At 40.5% G+C, this 22,742-nt stretch overlaps 1 protein-coding gene across 1 annotated transcript in view; it reads right to left on the reverse strand.

Annotated features, from left to right (window-relative positions):
• Positions 1–7,331: 7,331 nt before the first annotated feature.
• LOC127007684 (small G protein signaling modulator 1-like) overlaps positions 7,332–22,742 on the reverse strand; it is a 66,175-nt gene continuing 50,764 nt past the window's right edge. The window contains exons 5-24 of the mRNA XM_050878902.1: positions 22,061–22,210; positions 21,825–21,949; positions 20,648–20,680; positions 18,534–18,601; positions 18,186–18,350; positions 17,942–18,073; positions 16,884–17,121; positions 16,573–16,727; positions 16,129–16,253; positions 14,242–14,313; positions 13,596–13,730; positions 12,540–12,821; positions 12,111–12,189; positions 11,468–11,575; positions 10,470–10,699; positions 9,965–10,089; positions 9,445–9,624; positions 9,124–9,233; positions 8,342–8,509; positions 7,332–7,953 (exon numbers count right to left, since the gene is read on the reverse strand). Of these exons, the coding sequence (XP_050734859.1) occupies positions 7,865–7,953; positions 8,342–8,509; positions 9,124–9,233; positions 9,445–9,624; positions 9,965–10,089; positions 10,470–10,699; positions 11,468–11,575; positions 12,111–12,189; positions 12,540–12,821; positions 13,596–13,730; positions 14,242–14,313; positions 16,129–16,253; positions 16,573–16,727; positions 16,884–17,121; positions 17,942–18,073; positions 18,186–18,350; positions 18,534–18,601; positions 20,648–20,680; positions 21,825–21,949; positions 22,061–22,210 (2,769 nt within the window). The 3' untranslated portion in view covers positions 7,332–7,864. The remainder of the gene's footprint in view (positions 7,954–8,341; positions 8,510–9,123; positions 9,234–9,444; positions 9,625–9,964; positions 10,090–10,469; positions 10,700–11,467; positions 11,576–12,110; positions 12,190–12,539; positions 12,822–13,595; positions 13,731–14,241; positions 14,314–16,128; positions 16,254–16,572; positions 16,728–16,883; positions 17,122–17,941; positions 18,074–18,185; positions 18,351–18,533; positions 18,602–20,647; positions 20,681–21,824; positions 21,950–22,060; positions 22,211–22,742) is intronic.

Genomic DNA, 22,742 nt, shown 5'->3' on the forward strand with positions numbered 1-22,742 from the left:
CGGATGTCACACTCACCTTAATGTGCACTGCGGTAAAAGGTTCTATCTATCCCACCACGTACGTAGCTACCGGCACGCAAAAAAATAAATAAATAAATAAATAAATAAATAAATAAATAAATAAAATAAATAAAATAAAGGACAGCTACCTTAATGTGCACCACGGTAAATGGTTCTATCTATCCCACCACGTAGCTACCGGCAAAAAAAAAAAAAATAAATAAATAAATAAATAAATAAATAAATAAATATAATAAAATAAAATAAAAAAAAATATTGGGCAGATGAACACTAAGGCCACGTGCAGTTATACCATAGGCCATGCCCCCAGCTTTAATTTACCTTTTCTTATCTCTAATGTACTCAGTCGAGGCCGAACCAGTCATGATGTGTGAAGCTGTCTGTTAAAATTCTTCCTCCTTTAATGATCTATATGTCAGAACCCTCAGTGGTGACTTTAATTTTGGTGACCCTCATTACTGTGGTTTACTCGCTAAACTGAAAATCCTAATGCAGCCTATATACTTCACATGGATATCATCAGTCAGTGCCTCCATCCCTCACCCAAACCATCACTGTCTGGGAGCAAAGGCCGGCAACAAGTAAGGATTTATTTCGCTCAGTGACAGTCATACATGGCACTTAAATGATATGTTAAATAAATCAACTATACATGATACATTTGACATGGATACACATAAAAACTTCTCAGTGCACACTGAACACAAGCTTTAAAAAAATACAAGAATCAGTTTGCAAAATATTATATAGAACCCATACAATGGAAAGGCTGCAGTACTTTGCAAGCACAGGACGACAAGCATTGCTGAGCCAATGTTTGTGCTGCCTGGAGAAGCTCAGCTGTGCACTGGCATTAGGAGAGCTGGGGTGTCTCTCTCTCTTTGAAACACACAAACACACACACACTCTGAAACACACAAACTCTTTCTCTCTGAAACACATACACTCTCTCTTTTTCTCAATGAAGCACACACACACACTCTCTCTCTCTCTGAAACACACACACACTTAAGGTGTGTTGAACATTTACTTCTCCATATGGTACAACTTTGACCAAATTTGCCTATTGATCATTCCCAGCAAACCAAAAGACATGGGGCCTCTGTCAGGTGTATGAGTGTTTTGCTGGCAGCCTTGGCTATTTCCTCATTGGCTCACCAGTATGCCTCTGATGATGGTCGAGGCAAATTTCTATATATGACCACAAAGAATCCATTCAATGGAAAAGGCTGCAGTACTTTGCAAGTACACAGCAAGCGTTGCTGAGAAACTTTTGTGCTGCCAAGAAAAGCTCAACTATGCATTGGCATTAGAAGAACTGTGGTCTCTCTGGAAATGGACACTAGGAATACCTATCCTGGCTCGGTGGCCTGGGAATCAGCCAAAAATCCCATTTGTCGACAGCAGAAATCACACCTACATCACAAGAAATGGCAGGCATGTGTCCTCCCAACTGAACTACAGTGCCAGTGTTGAGTTGGAGGTCAATAAACTTTTCGGAACATTCATGAAACCAGTTGGATCATGTGGACAATGGTGATGTGGCGCCTTGTTCTCATAATGAAGAGTTGGTAGTGTGGATGCGAGAGAATGGTGGTGGTGGTAGAGGGGGGGATGACTGTATGATACGTATTCCTGTTTTAGTGACGAATACTTCCACTGGACAAAAAAAAAATACAATTCAAAATTACATTATCATGACTAAAAACATGTTTACATTAAAAAAAAAATTTTTTTTTTAATTCTACACATTATTAATAAAATAAAACATTTTTTGGAAAAAAAAAAAAAAAAACACGTGGGACTTCAGCTGGTGTAAGATAATGAAGAAACTAAACTGATGATGCCTGGTGGCAGTCACTGATGCTGACAGAGAGCTGAGAGAAGTGGTTTGCTGGGTTGTCATGTAATGGGCAGCGTCTATGGCTGTTTTTCCAATCAGTGATAATGTAATGTAACTGTTCATTCATTCTATCAGACCTGTACTTCTTTAGTAAAACATCAGACTAGCTGTCCCTCCAGTCAAAGTATCAAAGTATTGCATGGGGCCTAACAAGTTATCCTGCAATAAATATTTCCTTGTTCCAAGATCAATTGTTTATCAGACATCCTGGATGGCATGATAATTTAACAAACTTGTAGATACATGTCAACACAATCAACAGTCATGTTGGAAAGTTTCATATTTTCAGAATTTTTTATGTATCTGCTTGCTGGAAGTCACCTTATGACAAAGTTTTCATAAACTGTGACAACACTCCCTATCATGACTGTCTGGCATGTGTACCCTTCTCAAGCTGTGCACCCTTGGGCACCCTGTCTCTGTGCACAGCATGGACGCTGCTGGGCATGTCCTAAGTGGCCAGTACACAGCCCAACAGGACATATCACATTTTCATGGACATCATTGCTGTGTGAACAGTTGATAAGGTGCAATATTAAGAGTAAATGCAGCATGCTCTTCAATGAAACTTCTGTGAGACTTGTGCTTAAACTGTGGAGTATATGAGAAATAGTTACACTGGCTATTGAGTCACTGACAATGGCTACAAACTATAGGTCTTGACATTGCTGATCACTATGGTGTATGCTCAGACAAACTTTCAAATCTAGGTGACATAAAATACAATCATGTTAAGATGAGTATATGAATGACACATCAAGATGCCTGCTCTTGATGGGGTGGTGATGAAGCTGCTAAACTCTCTAAACTCTGTGATCCTTCTCTCCTGTGTGAGGCAGCAGAGGGTGAGGCAGCTCTGACTTTTGACAACGGTCCTACAAATAAACAGGGTCTTGAGAGGAGTTACTTGATCAACACCAGTCCTTTCAACAAGACACACACACAGTCACTGGAAGACCTTTCATGCAGCAATAAGCAACATAGTACCTCTGACTTACAACATAAATTCTCTCCTGTTGTTGCATTTTCACATATGAAAGGTAATAATGATGTACATTCAATTGTGGTCAATGATTTTCACCTGTTCTTCAGGTAGAAACTGAGGCTGATATAAAATTGTTGTTGTAGAGCATAGTTTTGCATACATTCACAATATGAATACTTCAGCAACACTTTAAAACACAAGTAAATAAGGATACAAAGCAAACTTTCACTAAATATAAAAAATTAGGAATTAATTTCTCAGTTTCTACCAAAAGAATCTTGAACTCTCCCAGATGCCAGATCATTTCTATTTTGGCTTGCTCGTGCATAAGTAACATATAATTTAATGTAGTTGCATATGCACATATAACAAACTACTTACATAGGTATGAAGCATGTCAATGTAGCATTACATGAAATACATATGTGTGTGTGTGTGTGTGTGTGTGTGTGTGTGTGTATGTATGTATGTATGTATGTATGTATGTATATATATATATATATATATATATATATATATATATATATATATATATATATATATATATATATATATATATATATATATATATATATATATATATATATATATATATATATATATATATATATATATATATATATATATATATATATATATACACACACACATATATATATATATATATATATATATATATATATATATATATATATATATATATATATATATATATCAATTCATTTATATTTTTAAGAGATTGTGGAGGCTCATGGACTGAAGACATATGGAAGTGCTGATCTTTCTGTCATAATTCAGCCTCATAATTTAATATTAGGAAAAGGACTACTTTGTTTCTCATAGATTCATTATATGTGGCTCAGTTTGACAACAGCAGACAGTGTATCATCAGCTTGGCACTGTTGAACTAGGTTTACTTCCCCTGCATTGGACTTATCTCAGTGAAGATCAGATGAAAGGGGCAGAATGTGGGAAAAGTATACTCATAGTGAAGTTTAATTCATCTAAAGTTTTTATCCCCACCATTACCCTCATTTTTATGCAACAAACAGTTACTAAAGTATACTGTAACATTTCCATTAATTTAAGAAATGTCCACAGTCATCAAAAGGATGTGGGGCATCAGCTTATGATCTTGAAAACTGCACAGTTTGTTGTGACACTGCACTTCCTGCTTTTTAAGAAAACCCTGAGGAATAAATTATCAATAATTATGCAGCCCTGATTTTATTTAGTTCAAGATGTCTTATGCAATACCAAAGGAAGAACAGAGCCAACTCACTGAACCAAAGATGGAGGCATTATGCATTTGCTGCTGAGTGTTGCACATTACAACTACAAATCCAGTCCATGAGCTGCCAAAAACTAAGAAGAAATAAATAAAATGTGAAAAAAAAAAAAATAATATATATATATATATCTATATATATATATATATATATATATATATATATATATATATATATATATATATATATATATATATATATATATATAAGCAGTAGAAATAAATAGATAAATAAAATGTAAACCAATATCTTGCATAAATCAGTTAAGTAAAGAGGTACTGAATCTCTCACAATGGTGGCAACAGTTCCCTGCCCACCAATTGCCATTTTCACTGCCATTTACCTTAAGAACATTTAAATGATCCCCACAGAGGCAATGAAGACCACAGAACATTTCCATGGGTGCAAGAGAGGGCTGCCTCCCACCATGAGGCTGCCATGACTGGTATGCAAACTTTGATCCTTATGAACATGAAAAGAGCACTTATCTACCGTAGGCAACATCTTCGCTCACTTACTTACTAAACTTAAGAAACTCATTCACCTTTCATAATTGCCACTAACCCCTTTTCCTGCACACCAGATGAGGGAGATCCAAACTTTGGAAAATATAGCAACATATGATGTTTGTTTCAAAACACCCAATGGGATGGGCTACACACACAACCATTCACTCACCTTAATTAATCAAGCTTTCAAAATTTGTGACCCTATATTAAGTATCCTTTCTCAGACAGTGAGGAATCCTGCAGACACAACCTGATGCGGGAATGCCATGACCCTTGTGCTCTCTGGTGGTGCTGGCCGACACAAGCACACCATAAAGAAATAGATGTTGTGACAATTTTGAAGAAAGATTTTACTCAAACAAATCTAAACCAAGTGGAACTTAGCTGCAATGCACACTCTCAAAACTGATGTAACATAATTCCATATATAAATAGAACATATCAGTGATATTTATGAATGTTTTGATACATTATGGACAACAAGGCTGCTATTGATATAGACATATTTCAATCTGAAGACCAGGGTTGAATGTGTGTCCAAAACCTTGAAATATAACAAAAGGCATCAATGATAGGACCAACATAATGTGGCTGTGGTGCTGATGATGATGCAATAGTTGAACAAGAAGTGAATAATGTTGAGTTCTCAAAGCAGCACTTGAAGCCTTCCTTACGTAACACCGACAACCATGCCACTATGGACGCTGCCAGCCCAGTGTGGCTCTGGCGGCTGCTGTGAGAGAGCTGCTCAGCAAGATATGCTCATGACACAAAGTCCTCCTGCTTGTGCCTCCCTCAGTCTCAAATCTTGATAAATAAGGAAGCCGCAATCAATCACACTCCATGATCTCTGGAGAGGCTATAGATATTTGGCATTTATAAAGCAGAATCTCCATTTTTGCAAGTCTCATCTGCAAGACTATTAACTTAGATGTCTGTGAAATGTGATACTAATACATTTCATATTTGCAATGAACTTTGTACTCAAACAACTGCAAATAGGCATCTGCACAAAACAGTAGAGTGGCCAGGTTTGGTAATACCTGCAGCACACACTCACATTGGTGACATTAATCTATTTGGTTGGCTTGGATGAGAGGGCAGTAGCCCTGTGATGTGTTTTACAACTTATCTGCATGGTGCATGTCCCAAAGTATTTATGTCAGGCAGAGACTGAGGAAATTAATGATTCCAATGAAAACATGGAGGGCAGCGGTGTTCTCTGTCTTATATTATGACAATGAGTTATTCTGAAAGGTTCACTAGGTATAGGAAGACAGGATGGAGTGCTGCTCCACTCTTCTACAAGATTCAACTCACACACAACACCATGTCACTGCATATTCTTCACAATAGTTCTAGTTTTTTGCTGCTTTGCTCTTCTCATTTGCTGCTGTTATTTGAGGTGAAAGTAATAGAGCAGTTCAACACATGTGATGTGAATGAAAGACACTTTTCAGGTAATGAAAAATGTCTTGGGTCTTGTAGGAGATCCTTTTTCAATGTCTGCTCATTAACTTCACCATCATTACTTTTGGAATGCTTTCAGCAACATCAGTTATTTGCAAAAATGGAGATGCAACTGTACTAATCTTTTTAAGTATTATTTTGGTTGTATTGATATTAAGCAATAATCAACACTTCTCAAAGTGACTAAACAAATATATGCAAATATGTGTATTATCAATACAACCCAAGTCCCCACCATCGAGTGGGCAGCCATGACAGAAAGACCCCGGACTGCCTCAGGCCAGCACTGGGCTGCCCTGACTCAGGGTGTCGTCCCCCGCACCATGTGCTACAGAGATCATAGGTTTATGTACAGCCTGTGAATGCAATCATATTTGTCAGTGGAGAAACTAGCACAGCACAAATATCAATAATGATTCCTCATTACGGGATTCATCAGACGAGAAAATGTGTAGATATGAAGGCTGAACAGAAGGACAGTGTTTGTCACGAAGAGGGCACTCACAAGGAAACATCTATGCATATCTGGTACCCCTTACCAAATATATATATATATATATATATATATATATATATATATATATATATATATATATATATATATATATATATATATATATATATATATATATATATATATATATATATATATATATATATATATATATATATATATATATATATATATATATATATATATATATATATATATATATATATATATATATATATATATATATATATATATATATATATATTTATACATAAGTGTGTGTATGTAAAAATATGGCAATAAATAAATGTTCAGAATAGTATTCATTGTACAAAATATATATACGTAACCTAGTTAGCCACAGAGGTGCCGTGGCCTGGAGGGGCTGGCCGCTGCACTGCCCCAGCAGTCGCACGCCAGCGGGGAGCCATCACTTCATCACTTCTGGTTATCTCACACAGTCATCCGGGACACACAAACTCTAACACAGCAAGAACTGTGTTATGTCAACACTGAGTCTTACACATATGGCATGAACTAATAAAATTTCAATAAATACTTTCTCTGAGTTATAATCTTATAGACTTTGACTTTCAAAAGTATATGTATTACATATCTAGCTGTGTGTGTGTGTGTGTGGGGGGGCATGTATGTATATGTATGTATGTATGTATGTGTGTGTGTGTGTGTGTGTGTGTGTGTGTGTGTGTGTGTGTGTGTGTGTGTGTGTGTGTGTGTGTGTGTACTTCACATTAAATTATAGTAAATACATTCAACATTCAAAGAAATATAGGTCATCTATATAAAATCTGATAAAGAATTTCAACTATTACTATATAATATAGACTTTATCTATTTAGATATCTGTATGTTAACATACATGCATATGAACAAAATTCACTGCATCATTACATGATATTATATATTATGTATTCGTTCATCTTTCACAAAGGATTCAACTAAGAGCCAGACTAGAAATATAGATCATTTTCTGTTTCCTTGACCCAAACCTTAACACTGCTACAAACTCTTTTAGGTTGGCCTGAGTTTCTTCCATCTTGCATAAGAGTCCAGGCAGCACACAGCCACCCCTGACACTCACTCATGCTGCTCCGGACGCAGGGTGCATGTACCTTAAGTGTACACAACAGGGCAAGACTTGCAGTTTTGGCACATGAAAGTACTCTAGAAGGTCTATTTATTTTCAATTAATGTTTGAAGCTGAAGGACGAGGTTCCTGGCTGTCTGGAGGACCACTTTGGCATCGTGTCTCTCAGCCATTTCTGTCAACAGAAGAAGGAAGGAAGGAATCATGCAGCCCTGTACTCCCTGCTCACTACAATGCTGCTACAATGACACTTTCAATATCAACTGTTAGAAAATTCTAACACACTATTGTAAACAACTTCGGAAATTAGATGCTGTCTATAACATCTGAATTTAATACAGTTGTCTTCATGCTTAGATTAGGTGAAGTTGGGAGCATATACTATTAAGTACCCATCTATATATCTATCTATCTATCTATGTACAGGGTAAAACCCATTTATGTGAAAAAAATTTCATAGGATGTAAATAAAGATTAAAAAATAGTACTCTAATGACAGATGGTGATTGAGTGTTATTATAGAGAACAAGGAAGGGAGAAGGAGGAGAAGAAGGAGTTCTAACCATTGAAAAATTTGATGATATCAGTGAAGTCCATATTATTGTCAAGGATGATGTCCCGGTAATACTCGACAAGTGCCAAGGCGATGAAGAGGACGAAGTGTGCTGAGGAGACGTGGCGCGCTGCCCAGATGGCCTCCCACACCCGGAACACATCCTCGTACACCAGCTCTGGCAGGGCCAGACGGGGATGGTCAAAATACACACACACACACACACACACATTTAAACATTACATATTTTGAATGTGAAATGAGATAAACAAGGAAGAAGCAGAGGAAAAAGTATTTACAAAAATTAGTGGAATATGCCTCTCCTACAATAATTAATAATGAAAGCTCTCTCAATAAAAAAAATCTAAATACCTCAACTAAAATAATGATAAAATTGTCAGTACAGTTCTATAAATGATAAAATGTTTGAAGTGTCTGCTGAACATAACCTGCCAGCTACAGAATAGAGTGCACTTGTAAGTGAGGGTGACTATCCACTTTATTGTGCAACAGAACCCATGCACAATGCAAGCTATTGTGCATCAGTCCCACTGTTAAATGCCATCTTATTACTGTGTATAGCCAGGTGGATTCTTTGATTCATAGGCTAGTTTTTAGGATGGTCAGATGTGTTTGATATTAGGGCAAGGTCTTTCATAATTTTCCTGTGAATTTAAATATATCCACTAATGATGGAGTGACCTGGATATGACTTCAGTTAAGCTCAGCCTGCACAAGAATGGCAAAATCTCATCAAACTGCCCAAACTTTCCAGGAGTTTCACAAGTTTACCTCTTTTGAAGTCAAGGAGGAACCACCGGTAGCAGAAGTAGAAGTGAGTGTAGTCTCCATTTTGGTGCATAAGCTCAAACATCTCAGAATCCAAGATCTGTATTAGTGACCTGAAAAGAAGGAAGTCACAAGTGAAACGTGAAAATGATGCGATTACTTATTTGCTCTTTAAAATATTCCTGCATGTGTATGCTTTACAACACCTTTAAGACAGTTGTTTGAAAATCATTATAGAGAATTCTAATATCATCTTGCACTGCAATATTAAGGAATACTATTGATGGTTGATCCTTGTTGATGGAATTTCCAGCTCTGCCTCACCTCATGTTGGCAAAGTGTTGATCCATTGCTCCACCGTTTGGGAAGTTGTGGGACATGCGCGCCATCAGCTGGCAGAAGCAGGAGTAGGTGGCCGCCTCGTCATCAAAGACAACAAGAAGTGGAGCCACCAGGTCGCACATCCCCTGCATGTAGCCTGTGTCCAGGTGTTCCCACACATACCTGGCAGGTAAGGGAAGCATAAGAATGATAACTGAATATTGTACTGTATTGCATGTTTACAATAGGTGAAGGATTAAAGCAGTGGCCAGAATCTTATGAATCTGCAACACTCATCTGCTTATGTTTTTTCTATAATTTTATAATATTTCACATTTGAAAAAAAGCACCACAATACTTATATAAGTGAACATATTATAAATGTATTTCTGTAAGGCAAGCATTGGGATTTCCTCCTTACACAGTGTTTGCCATGAGACAGAGAACAATGGTGGTGACACTCAAGGCAAAGCAAATGAACATTTAGTGCTCTGGCTTTAGTCAAGACCAACTCTATACTCACGTGCACATCACATTGCGAAGCTTCTCCAGGTTGTCTGGTGTGAAGTAATAGTAGTTACGGTCACATCTTTGGACATCTTTGTCTATCCGGTGAAGGTTTAGGCCAAAGGAGTCCAGCAGCTCAGTCTAGGGGAGAGTAAGGAGGTCAAAGAGGTAATGACAAGAATTTTATTTGGTAGTATTTATGAAAGCAGGAATGATCATCACCAAAAATGTTAAACACCCTGCCAACCAACAGCCAATCAGCAATGTCCATTTAAGTGAATGGACTATACCTATTCAATTTTGAGAAACTGCAACAACACAGTGAAAAACCTTGAAATGTGCATTGCTGAGTGCCAGGAATCGAAGGAAGGCCTTCAGAATAAGTTAGGGCAGCAAAGCAGCCAGTGATGTGCATTTCAGGACTATACCATTATCACTTTCCTTCATTATTCCTGATATTATTACAAGCAGTATCTCTGCTTCTAACTCTACCAATTACTTGAAGTGCAGAGTATCCTTACCGAGTAAACGCCACCCTGGGAGGAGGCCGGAGATATGCACGAGGAACGGGACTCCACGCTGTGGCCATCCTGGTTGTCATCCACTGCCAGTGTGTCCATGTTCTTGTCCTCATCAGCCTTTCCATTTTCTGTGATGCCGTCCTTCATGCTGCCATCTTCGTCCTCCTCCTTGTCCTCTGTTATGTGCCGCACCTCCTCATCGGCGACTGTGTCCTCCTCAACACCATTTACTGCAATGAGGCAAGGCAGTGAGGGGGTGGCCGTGGCAGGTGCTGTCCAGGCTGCACCTCCAATGAGCAGCCTGTGGTGGTGAACTTCAAGCCACAGTTAGTATAGTGGTTGGTTTATAAAATTGACTCAGAGAATGACATGTAAAAGATTATTAGTGAAAAATATGAGTGAAATTTATTATGTAAACTGGTAAAATATGAGAAAACACTCTTAAAGCAAAATCTGAAAAAAAGTAAAAAAAGCTTGCAATACATTAAAACAAATAAATAAGCCATGAAAATATAAATAATATTTTTTTTCACTGCATGTCCTTGATGATAAAATGAAGTTGATTAATAAAAATGTGGCATAATAAACTTGCTGCTAAAAAAATATAATCATTACTTATTTTATTAAGTATATTAAATCAGATTTTGAAACCATAATAAAGAAAAATTTAGAAACTGAAAGTAGTGCCTAAAAAATAATACTAAACAAATGTAATTTAAGCTTGAAAGCTTTAATGGTAATTGCATAGCATATGCAGGGTCAGGGAGATGGATGTTTACAAAAAATATGATTTAATTTTAGTCAGCAGGTTGGCTCAAAATATACTTAGGCACCCTCCAGCACCCAAAGCCAAGCTAGGCACCCCTCGCCACGCAACAGAAGTGGCAGTGCTGCAGCGGGACCACAAGCAGGGATGACTGCACCAAAAGCAGGCACAGTTGAGACAAGCAGGCACAGCCGAACCCAAGGTGGGCACGAGAAACACGTGGGCTACACACCTACGTCAGAGTGGCTGCCACTGTCTAGGGAGGCTTTGCTAACTATAACTGGGGTGGTGGTGGGGGGGTTACAAGTCTCCACGGTGAACGAGGCACTAACACTGGCTGCTGTAAGAACGGAAACACTAAAGGTACACACACACTAGAGCTACGCAATAAATCAATTAAAAATAAAAGAATATATAGAACTCGGCAATTGTTTTATAGAAAAAATGCCATGGAAAAGAAGTTTTTAATTTTGAAAAATATAATGGCATGAACTTAATCAGGAAAGGCATTTTTATGATTCTGTAAGCAAAATGTGGTACCCTGATGTATTGGTCCATGTTATATGTGAGCTCTGCAAATATCATCATTTTATGAATAAAAACATTTAAAAAAAATCTAAACAAAAAATTACAAAAGGACAGTGTCAGAGAAGTGCCAATATAGTCATTCTTCTTCTATTATTAAAGTCTAGAAAATGCAACATCACAAACTCAGGTGTTGGTGAAGTAACTGCTGCTTTAGTTATCACTACTCCTTGCGTAGCCACATTGGCCGTGGTGTGAGAGTGTCAGTGACGTGCCATCAGTAGGCTCTTGCCCTAGAGTGTGGCTATGCAGGATGGCACCATGCCCTGCAGTGGGCAGGTATGACTCACCTGTGTCATCGTTAGCATGCTGGGGGCTGGCCGGCTCATTTCCCTCCTCCACACCCTCGTCAGGAGTGATCACACATGTCTGCCGGGGGTGGCAATGGTAACAGTGAGGAGAACCTCCCAGGCATGATGTAACACTCATATTTCTAGAGTAACCACGACAAATCATTCTTAAAGGAGCAACTTAGTAATATTTAAAAAAAATCAGTTGAACACATTTGGAATCAAACAAGGACTTCCAGGTCACATTTGTGGTCTGACTGCAATTAAGAGTGGTCAGTTTCCTAGATATTCAGACATTCAGACACACTCAGCTCCTAGATATATTAACTTCTAATTTGATATCTGCTTTATTTTAGTTGGAGAAACTTGCTGCCTCAGGTTTCATTAGTAGCCACTTCATCAGAATGTTACTTTTCACAGTATACTCACAGGACTCGTCACCTCTGCTGTGTCACTCTCTTTGCTCTCTTGCCTGAGTTTCTCCTTGGTGTACATCCCTTCTTCAAACTCTGCCTCCTCCTCCAATGAGATCTCTTTACTTCTGGTTTGAGGTAGTTCTGCATCTTCTCCATTGTTGATTTTATTTCTGATCTCCTCCGTCATGTCTTTGTTTGGACACGAACCCTCAGGAGGCGGGATGTCCTCCTCCTCCTCGTGCACAACGCCAGGGTTGTCCACTGACCCGATGCTCAAGGTGTCGGGCTCAAACACCTGTGATGGGGGAACAAGGAAGATGCCATTATTTTGTAACAAGATTTAGAGCACAAAGTATTACTTTCTTCCCTTGATTAATTACAGGTTTAGTCAGCTTCATTTAGCTTACCAGGGCACTAGCAACAACACTCATGTCTGAATAAATAACAATAAGATGAGGTTTTACAATAACTTTGTTCCCTGTAAATGAAGCTGATTCATTGACTGGCACCATTTTATGCAAGTGCAAGAGAAGGAAATTACAGGAAATCAGGCACTTGAATACATAAGTAATATCAATGAGTATGTTCTTAAAATAATGTGTTTCTCTTGGCAGTGTATGGTGGAGGAAAAGGAAGAGTCAAGCTATTTGCAAAAAATCTATTTTATGGAGAAAATATTTCAAGGAAACATTTTCCAAGGAAAATTCTCTCTGCATTTGCATTTAAAGGCTTTTATTTAAGTTTAAAAATAAGTAAATCACACTAATTAAAACACAAACATTCAACACAAGATTTTTTTTGTGCAATAATATGAAGCAGTGGATGTGAGGACTTTGTGGAAGCCAGAAAAGAACATCATTAAAACCAAATCTCTAAGGTGGTGCACTACCTTAACAGAAGAACAAAAACAGTAATCATACAGCAGCAGGTGGAAAGGGCAACAAAACCATCAACAAGCACCATTTACATAACAGGAAGGTGGGTGAAGTAGAGAGCAGAGGTGTGTTGTGCTGGGTTACAACAACATAGCAGGCCATACCTCATTACTAAGTGATCTGTCCCTTCCTACCAGTGGGATTTCTCCATTTTGTGACTCAGAGGACAACTTGAGCATGTTCATGGCCATGATCTCTTTGTCCCGCTGCCGCACGATGGCCTCCACGGCAAGCCACTCGGACATCGTGGTCTCGTACGTCTGACGTATCTGAGGAAAAGGAAACGTACGTGTTAGGAGTGGAGATTCTTATGATATAAAAAGGAGCACAAGTATCAATGTTCTTTTAAACTGCAAGGAATGATAGAAGAACCAAATATCAAATATTTTCAGCTGGTTTCCAAGAAGAGGACTATGAAGCTCTCAAGAACTCTTATGCTGGCTGTTACATCACTACAACATATAAGGAAAAGTTATGGGTTAGGCAAGAGAGTGAAATAAGTGGTAGAACAGGGACTGGAAAGAGGAAAAGGTGATGGGAGGGAGAACAGAATGAAATGACTGTTAGGGAGGGGATGGAAAGAAGGACAATTGATGGAAGGGATAAGAGAGGGAAATGATATGTAGCAGAGGGGGAGGGAAGAGCTACAGATGATGGAAGGGACAAGAGAGGGAAATGATATGTATCAGAGGGGCAGGGCAAGGGTACAGCAACGGACGGACAAGTGAGAAAAATGACTGGTTGAGGAGAGTAAGGGAAGATGGCGCTACGCTCACTCACCCTGCGGTCCTGTTCAGCTCTCTCCTCGGCGGTGCTTCCGAAGGTGTGGTGACCGAGCAGGTAAGGCCAGACCTGTCACAGAAGAGAATATTCTGTTGTTTCCTCTTGGGCTTTAAATACATCATCATTCTCAAACTACACCAACACATCAATCAGTCAATCAATCAATGGTGGCATACGTCAGGGGGCATGTTGTCTCGGCGACCCTACACTGCCAAACCCAGGGGTTTCTCCAAACAAGTCTCCATGCAGGACCCCTTCCCATCCTGAGTACCTCATGGCAGGATCTATTGACTTGCTCAAGCCACAAACTCTGTGGGTGTCCTCTTGGCCTCCTCCACTCAGGATTGTCTCTTACAGAAATAACCTGGTGAGCGGGGTCGGCTTCTGGAAGCGTGTCACATGCCTGCATAGCTGCAGTTGGTGTCCACAGAATATGCAGGCCTTGGATCAGTCTCATGGAGAAACAGCTGGTTTGACACAAAGTCATTCCAGAGATATCCCATGGTTCTGTGTAGACACTTATTACCAAAGGCATCAATCTGACTCTTAAAGCCACTATTCAGTGTTCATGTCTCACAGCTATAAGGTAAGACAGGGGGTACAAGTGAAATGAAGATCTAGATTTTTGTCCTGCACAGGTATCTACAATTTCATATATTCATGCTGAGTGAGTCCATCTCCAACACATTTCCGTACTCTATGTCCTCTGTCATACACCTTCATATTCTACAGGAGGATCCTCAATGGTGTCAGACTTTGGTAAATACTACAAGACCTTTCACTGTTTTAATTTGCACTACCATCTGAGTAATACTTGTCTTCCAACTTTACTAATTTTGGTCTGCACCTTGCACTTATGTTGAATATTTTGTAGAATTGGCTGGGGGAGGAGATGAAAAGGGAGAGGTAAGGGGGAGTGCAGTGCAAGGCAGACAAGTAAATGGGTGTGCTGGAGAGAGATTATGAAAAGAGGATGTGTGAGTCTGGGAGTAAAGGGCATGAGATATAGCATTCCTCCTAACTCTTTTCTATCCATCAGAGACATGGACTGTAACACAGCAACCGTGAATACATGCAACGGAAATGAGCTATATGAGAGGTACAAGGGTGTGCCAAGATGGCTTGGGGAAAGTCATGAAGATGTGTATGAAAGATTTGGTATGGGTGTTATAGCCAAGGGAGTGGATTGTGGAGTAGGTGAATGGGTAAGGTGTGGTGCTCTGAGGTTTGGACACATGATATGAATGCACAAGGATGACTTTGTGAAGAGAGTGTAAGAGGGCAGGATTGAGGGAGGGGGTGTCAGGGGAAGACCACCAGTAAAATGGATCAATAGAGTGGATGAGTGGAGAAAGTTGGTAAGTGGGAGGCTGAATGTGTAAAGGAGTGCTGGACAGGGGACAGGGCATTAGAGATAAAGAAAGGTAGACGGGTATTTTGTAACTAAGAATGCTTGTGAGTGCCATTTGTTCTCATAATATTCAGAACTCTATTACACCTACATCATCTATCACACATATTCACATTCTTCATCAACTATCACAGCTAACAATGAAGAAATAAATGTCAGCCAATGGTTAAACTAGCAAGGAAAAAAATATATCATACACTTGTAGTTCAAGGCTCATTAAAGACAAACATTAAACTAGCTACTTCCTTCTAGAGTTGACAAAAAAAGTAGTCTAATGGCATAAAGTATTTCAGCATAACCAGACAGGTGAATGAAGTCTTGCTATTTGAGGAGCTCCATGAGGCACTCTTTTACATATCCCTTACTATGGGTCTAAGCTTGTAAAGGACCCCAACCTACGTTCACTATGATGTGAACTGCCACATACTAAAATGGACTCCCCTTCCCCTCCTCCCCACCAACAGTGTGCCAACCTCCTTCCTGATGGGATGAACCACCCCGCCCAGGTACACCCGTGCCAGCAGTTCCTCCTGTTGGGTGAGGCAGCCGTCGGTGTGCAGGCTTGTCCATACCTCCTCTGTCACACCTTCCTCCCACGCTGCAACAGAAACAACACATTAAAACTCTTGATGTGATTCTCATTTTGGAGCCTTATAGAAGTGATATAAGATGATGTGACGAAGGACAAGAAGGAAAGGTTAGGTGAAAAGTATAAGGATCCTTATTGACAGGTGAGGAGGAGACATATTAAGCTACAAATAGAATAAGGAACCATCCAACCCCATAAGGAAAAATAGGGATGTTAAATGAAAAGAACAGAAAAAAATGAATTGGAATGGGGAAAATGGAACAGGTAAGGTGTGAGAAATATTGATGTTTACAGTAAATCAAACAAACCCCAAAGAGCATCAAGTCACCTGGAACATGTGATGGCGTGGCAGCAGAGGGCAGCACGAGGCCGGCCAGGTGGGTACGTACGGTCCTGAGGTGGCGACAGTGGGCCAGCCAGCCATAGAATGCTCGGGAGATGATCTGGTGCTTCATAGTGGCACACAGCAGCTCCAGCGAGTCACTGCGCAGGAGGCAGGTTGATCAACATACTATTCCATTATAGAACTTTGCTGGAATAAAGACTAGGCCTCTTTTGAGTGCATGTTCTGGGATGTTGTTCTACCCTCAACTTTAACAAAGAACCAGTTTAAATGTCAAATAATACATCAACACAAACCTGTTCTTTTCCATATTGTTGTGTGTTTTCTCTTCCTCACTGCACTCCTCAGTGGGTGGCAATGGCACGTCCAGGCTGGGGTTTGGGGTTGGGGGCGGAGGCAGGATTTCACTGATGGAGTCCCCAATGCTGAGGGACTTTGAGGAGGAGGTGGAGGAGGAGTGTGATGACAGCTTTGGGACACGAGGCAGCCAGCCAGTACTTGTTCGTAGTAGTGGGGACATGAGGTCAAGGTGGGCTGCAGAAGGAAGGGATGAGCCTATTAGAAGCAGGGCTAAGTAAAGGTGTTTACATACGATAGATTGAACAAAATCAGTTCTTTGAAGAAATTAAAATAAAGAATTTAAAGACAAAAAGACAAGTCTATATTATAAATTTGAGAGGCAAAAATTAGCAGTACGAAAAATATATGAAGAACAGATAAAGAAGTGTTGCTTCAATAACCATAAAGGTTAAGTTTGGGCCATATGGTCTGGCTGCATGTGGTGGGAAATAACCATTACCCTGGGACACAGTGCCAGAGTGACATCTGGGTTGCCACAGTTGCCTTCCCCAGGTAAACATTTATCGACAAGCCCAAAAGGGAGGAGAAACAGCTGGGTGGGCTGTACGCTGACTGCCTGGGCTGAGATTCGAACCCAGGCCCATGGATTTGTAGCTAGGTATGCGAACCACATCACCATGGAGGCAAGGGTGCAAATCCTATCAAATATATGTATGTTATATTAAAAGCTTCACAATAGAAAACATTAAGTTCAATAGAGCTGCACTATGAAAATCTGATTTGGATTCATTTGAAGTAAAACATTTTGTTTATATATGAAATACGGTAGTAAAACATGTAAATTTATTTAAAGCTATGTGATTCTCAAAGTAATCATGACACTTGAAATGCAATTATATACTTTTACTGTGACAGAATTCACACAATAAAACCTCCTTGTTTAATTTCTTCTTATGAATTCCTATATGAATTCCTTTTAGAAAGTTCATAGTTTTGGATCCAGGTGAGAATGTCTTCATACTTTGAGAGACTCTGGAGAGCAACCAAAACTTACAGATTCTGTCAGGCTTGAGGGAGGTGATGATCCTGAACACATAGTCTGTGGCCTCCTCGTCCTCATTGTCCTGCGCCTGCTGCCGCCCTGCCAGCGCCCGGGCCTTCCGCCTCAGCTTGGGGAACACTTTGCCTGCACAAGCAACAACAAAATTGAAAAAAAGTATTTGAACACCATCTTTTGCAATTTAATTTCAAGAATACTTTTTAAGGCTAAGACATAGTCAAACCATGTCTGGCCAGACCTTTGCCACGCTGTGACCAGAGTGGAGGGTCCAGGTGGCCGTGGGGCAGCAAGCCATTCTCCAGGCAGGACAGGAAGGCTAGCAAGTGGCCGCCGCGAGGAAAGTGGATGGGAGGGTACTGAGTGCCGTCCTGCCCCACCAGCACTATGGTTCCCCCAGAATCAGCTGTCAGAAGAGCAGGCTATGAAATGCCATTCTAAAAAGACAGACTAAAATAATGAAGCCATCTTTAGAAGGGCTATGAAACGCTATTGTAAACAGATACACTAAAATGTTTGCAGGTATCTATCTTCACACATTTCTCTCTGGTGTAAGCACAACAAATGCCCAACACCCAGACATACGTACCTTGCTGGTGGCAGTGAACATAAACGATCTCTTCCACACGCACGTTGAGGGCATATTCCCAATAGATGCTGCAGGTGTTGCAAAGAGGTGTTAGTCCAGCATGTTAACCTACAATGTTAACTTTTCTTTTTTAAACTAGAATTAAAGTCAACATTTTTCAAGAAGCTGTGTGAGTATTCATTCTGTTTCTTGGTTTCATTAATGATGCTGTTTAGTTGACAAAGCTTGGTAATGACCTTTGAAACAGTGAGTGATAATTTAGCATGCTCAGGACCCAAGCTGTGATGGACTGGCAGTGCCTCCCTTCACCTCAACACAGCATAGCCAGTGATGAAAAGCAACCCCCAGCCACACCATACCACCTCATCACACTATGCACAATCACACAAGCACACCGTATAATCTCATGACGTCTGTAACCACACAACACACCACACATCTTAATCACACACTCACATCACACCAAATCACACTTCATGTAAACAATGTAAACCACATTACCAACATAAGCATTACAAAAACTTAACTGTAAAGGGAACTTTCTACAGTGGGATACATCTATTGTACTTTTTATTAGTTATGAAAAATGTTGGTAATCAAATATACTGAGATGGTGAATGGGCCTGAAACAGTTAAGCCAGCATGACCACCACCACCACCACCACCACCACCACCACTGAGTGTCCATCAGGTGCAACAATACAAGGGTTTCTGTGCACACTGCTGCTCCCACAGTGCCAGCAACCCAGAAATGCTCGCCCTACCAGTCTTCGGGTGGGCCAGCATCTCATGCTAAGAGAAAATACAGTGATATGTCTCATTCTTCATGCTATGGGAAACTTGTAAACTTTAAGGAACGTATGTTTAAAAAAATATCTGGATGTACTTCAAGGGTACTTTCTCAAATTTTGGAGTAAAGGTAGTTGAAAAAGGAATATTATATAAAAGGCCTAAGCAGCTTGGTTTATCAGTATTGCCCTCATAAATGAGTGCACATCTTTTTCTGTCTGAGCATGAGAGGGAAGAGGAAACTCACGGACGAGGAATCTCAGAGTAGCGCCGCAGGAAGGAGGGGGGCGAGGGCTTGGCGTGGAGCTCAGAGAGGCAGGGCAAACTGAGGCGACGTGACTCCCACCTTGCCAGAGGGTGTGTCAAGCCCAACATTACAGTAACTCTCACAATGCTCCCTCAGACAATCATGTGCCCTGTTTACTCTCATTTCTCTGATTAGGCTACTTGGATAATTTTTTTTGGCTTGTTAGATGACAGGAGTGCATTATATATGGCCCTAATAGCCATAGTCACCTAAAGATTTTGACAAGTCTTTCAAGAATTAGGATTGAGGCCTTACCACACACTAACTGCCAATCAATGCTAGACATACTTTCTCACACTGCAACACACCTTGACCAATCATTATCAGGTAACACTTCCTCACACCATCACCAGTCTGACACACTGACTCACACTGCTGCACACCCTCATCAGTCACAGGCACACCTCCTCACTCTCAGCAGCAGAGAAGCACTAAATACCTCACTGTCTTATTAGTGACATTACAAGCACCAAGAGGAAAAAAAATATTTACTGTCCAGTGTTAGCTCTCACTTTCTTGTTCCAGGAGTGAACACAACACTGAAGTGCAAATTATTTTTGTATAGGACTATTTATTAGGGCTTATTAGAGCTGCACGTGTGTGTGTTTCTACACGGAACAATGAGTTGCACTTGATTTTTAGGTCAATCAGTAACTTGCTAGAAATATTAAGTGATTTTATTTTTTAATTAGTATTTTCATTATATTGTGCACAGCCTTGGCCACAAACATTACTGTATTGTAATGTCCATATACTGAAACATTGAAAATTAATCCAGCCATGAATGTTGAATTAATGAACATGTTCTGAGACATTTAAAACATTGAGTTATCTATAGCCAGCTACAGGAAGGCTACAGGGCAGCTACTTAAAAAATGAAGGGGGAGAAAAAGCTAGAGGAAAATTCTAGAGGAAAACATGTGCCACAAAGGTTTCTGAGGGACTACAAAAATGTGCATCACTATTGGCATTCTGGAAACTATAATGAGTGCTGAAAGACCAACTCTACCATTCTGACCTTTTTTGAAAGCACATATCCATATAGAAAGGTCTGCAAAAAACAGTCAACTTCATTAGATTTTTGGGCATAAAAGAGGAAAGTGAGCAGAGAGGTCATGAAGAGAGACAGATGCACCATCATACTGAGGCTGACTGTTGAGGAAGAGGAGGAGGAGGAGGAGGGAGGGAAGGAAGCAAGGAAAGAAGAAAGGATGGAATAGAAAAGGTAAGAGAGGGAAAGGGGCAACATATAAGTAACAATGAAAAATGTTCAGAATCAATGTTTATGAAAGAAAAAAAAAATTTCTCCTTTGTGTGTGTGTCAGCTTTTTTTTGCACTTTGCTTCATAGTTCCGTGGGCATTTCTGCTTCTTTTGCATTTTTGTTTCTTTTGGCCGAAGCCAGGTGTGTGTGTGTGTGTGTGTGTGTGTATGTGTGTGTGTGTAATCCATAAGTTTCTCCCAGATTTAATTCAATACTTATGAAATGATTACTGCAGCATGAAATCAAATTACATCCTGATAATATTTAATCCATTACTGCTTTTTAAAAATATCTTTTCCATTAATGGGATGCTAAACTGAAAGCAGGTTTTCCAACAATAGAATATATATATATATATATATATATATATATATATATATATATATATATATATATATATATATATATATATATATATATATATATTTATTTATTTATTTATTTAACTTCACATGATGCCCATTACTGAGGCAAATAATAAAGACATCGCATGGCCAAAGTTAAATTAATAACTGGATTGAGTTATATGCTATTAAACTGATGGAAGCGACGCCTGGGACTGTGATGTATGCCAGGTGAAAAATGAGAGAGAGAGAGAGAGAGAGAGAGAGAGAGAGAGAGAGAGAGAGAGAGAGAGAGAGAGAGAGAGAGAGAAGGTTGTAGCACAAGAATAAGAGTACGGAGCCTGACAATGAGCAGCACTCTTGTGAGAATCATACCACATGTAAAGTTACAAAGTAGTAGTACGTATAAGCTACATCATCAATTACAAACAGCGATCAGAGAGAAGAGTACGTGACTCGACACTTTATACAGGACAGACGAGGGCAGACGGAGAGAGCTTGGGGAAGGCAGGTGAGGGGAGGTGAAGGAAGGTGAGGAAAGGTGTGAGAGGCAGGGAGGGGAAGGGAAGGGAAGGGTGGAAGCCTCACCTCTTGTCCTCGGTGGTGTCCGGGCAGCAGCCGTTCATGAGGTGGTTGGGCGTCCACTTGATGACGAGCCCCTCGGTGGTCTGGTGGAGGGACATGTAGCCTGGCATGGCGTCCATTTGCTCCTTCTGTGGCACAATAACAAGGAATGTTAGGGGCAGCGTGGCGGCGTGACTGCTTTGACTCATGAGGGACAGCCTGCCTGTGGTTGTTTTGTCATCGTGGTCATGGGTACTCACGGGCTGCACGTGCACGTTGTTCTTGCCGTAGAGCAGCGTGGCCTTGTTGTTCTGGTGCAGGCTCTCCACGTAGTCCCGCGCGTTGAGCGGCACGCTGCGGGGCGGCGCCACGCCCACGTCCTCGCTGCTGCAGCTCACAGGCTTGCGGTACTGCAAGGCAGGCGATACAACACTCACACCACAGACGACGCTGCCCCTGCCAGCTCGTGATATTCATGAACATTGGAGTACAACACTCAGATACCCCACACTAGTCACAGGACGTCAAGGAGCCGGCCCTTGGGCCCTTCCCCGCCACAACAGGTCCCGGGCTGTGGTGGGGCAGCTACAGCCTACGTAGGCTACTGGATAGGACATGCCACTGTGTGTGCCAAGAGTGTGCTCAGTACTGACCAAGGAGACTATAGTCTCTTTGGTACTGACTCCCTAGTCCCTATGCTAAGCACTGATAAAGGTGTCCTAGGACATGAAGTAACATATCCCGCACTCTCCCCGCCCCCAGAGGAGAGATGACGGAGCTACAAAGCCGAGGCTAAAGTAACCTTGGCCTCGGCAGCTCGGGAATTGCTGGTGCGGGTCCGCCAGTCATACCCCACACAGCTCCTCGCTACTCAAAAAAAGGGTAAAAAAACAGTGGTGGTGTGGCGGGAGAAGGCGGTGTGGGTAAAGCCAAGTATGGCGG

This window comes from Eriocheir sinensis, chromosome 36 (genome assembly GCF_024679095.1).
Source record: "Eriocheir sinensis breed Jianghai 21 chromosome 36, ASM2467909v1, whole genome shotgun sequence".
NCBI lineage: Eukaryota > Metazoa > Arthropoda > Malacostraca > Decapoda > Varunidae > Eriocheir > Eriocheir sinensis.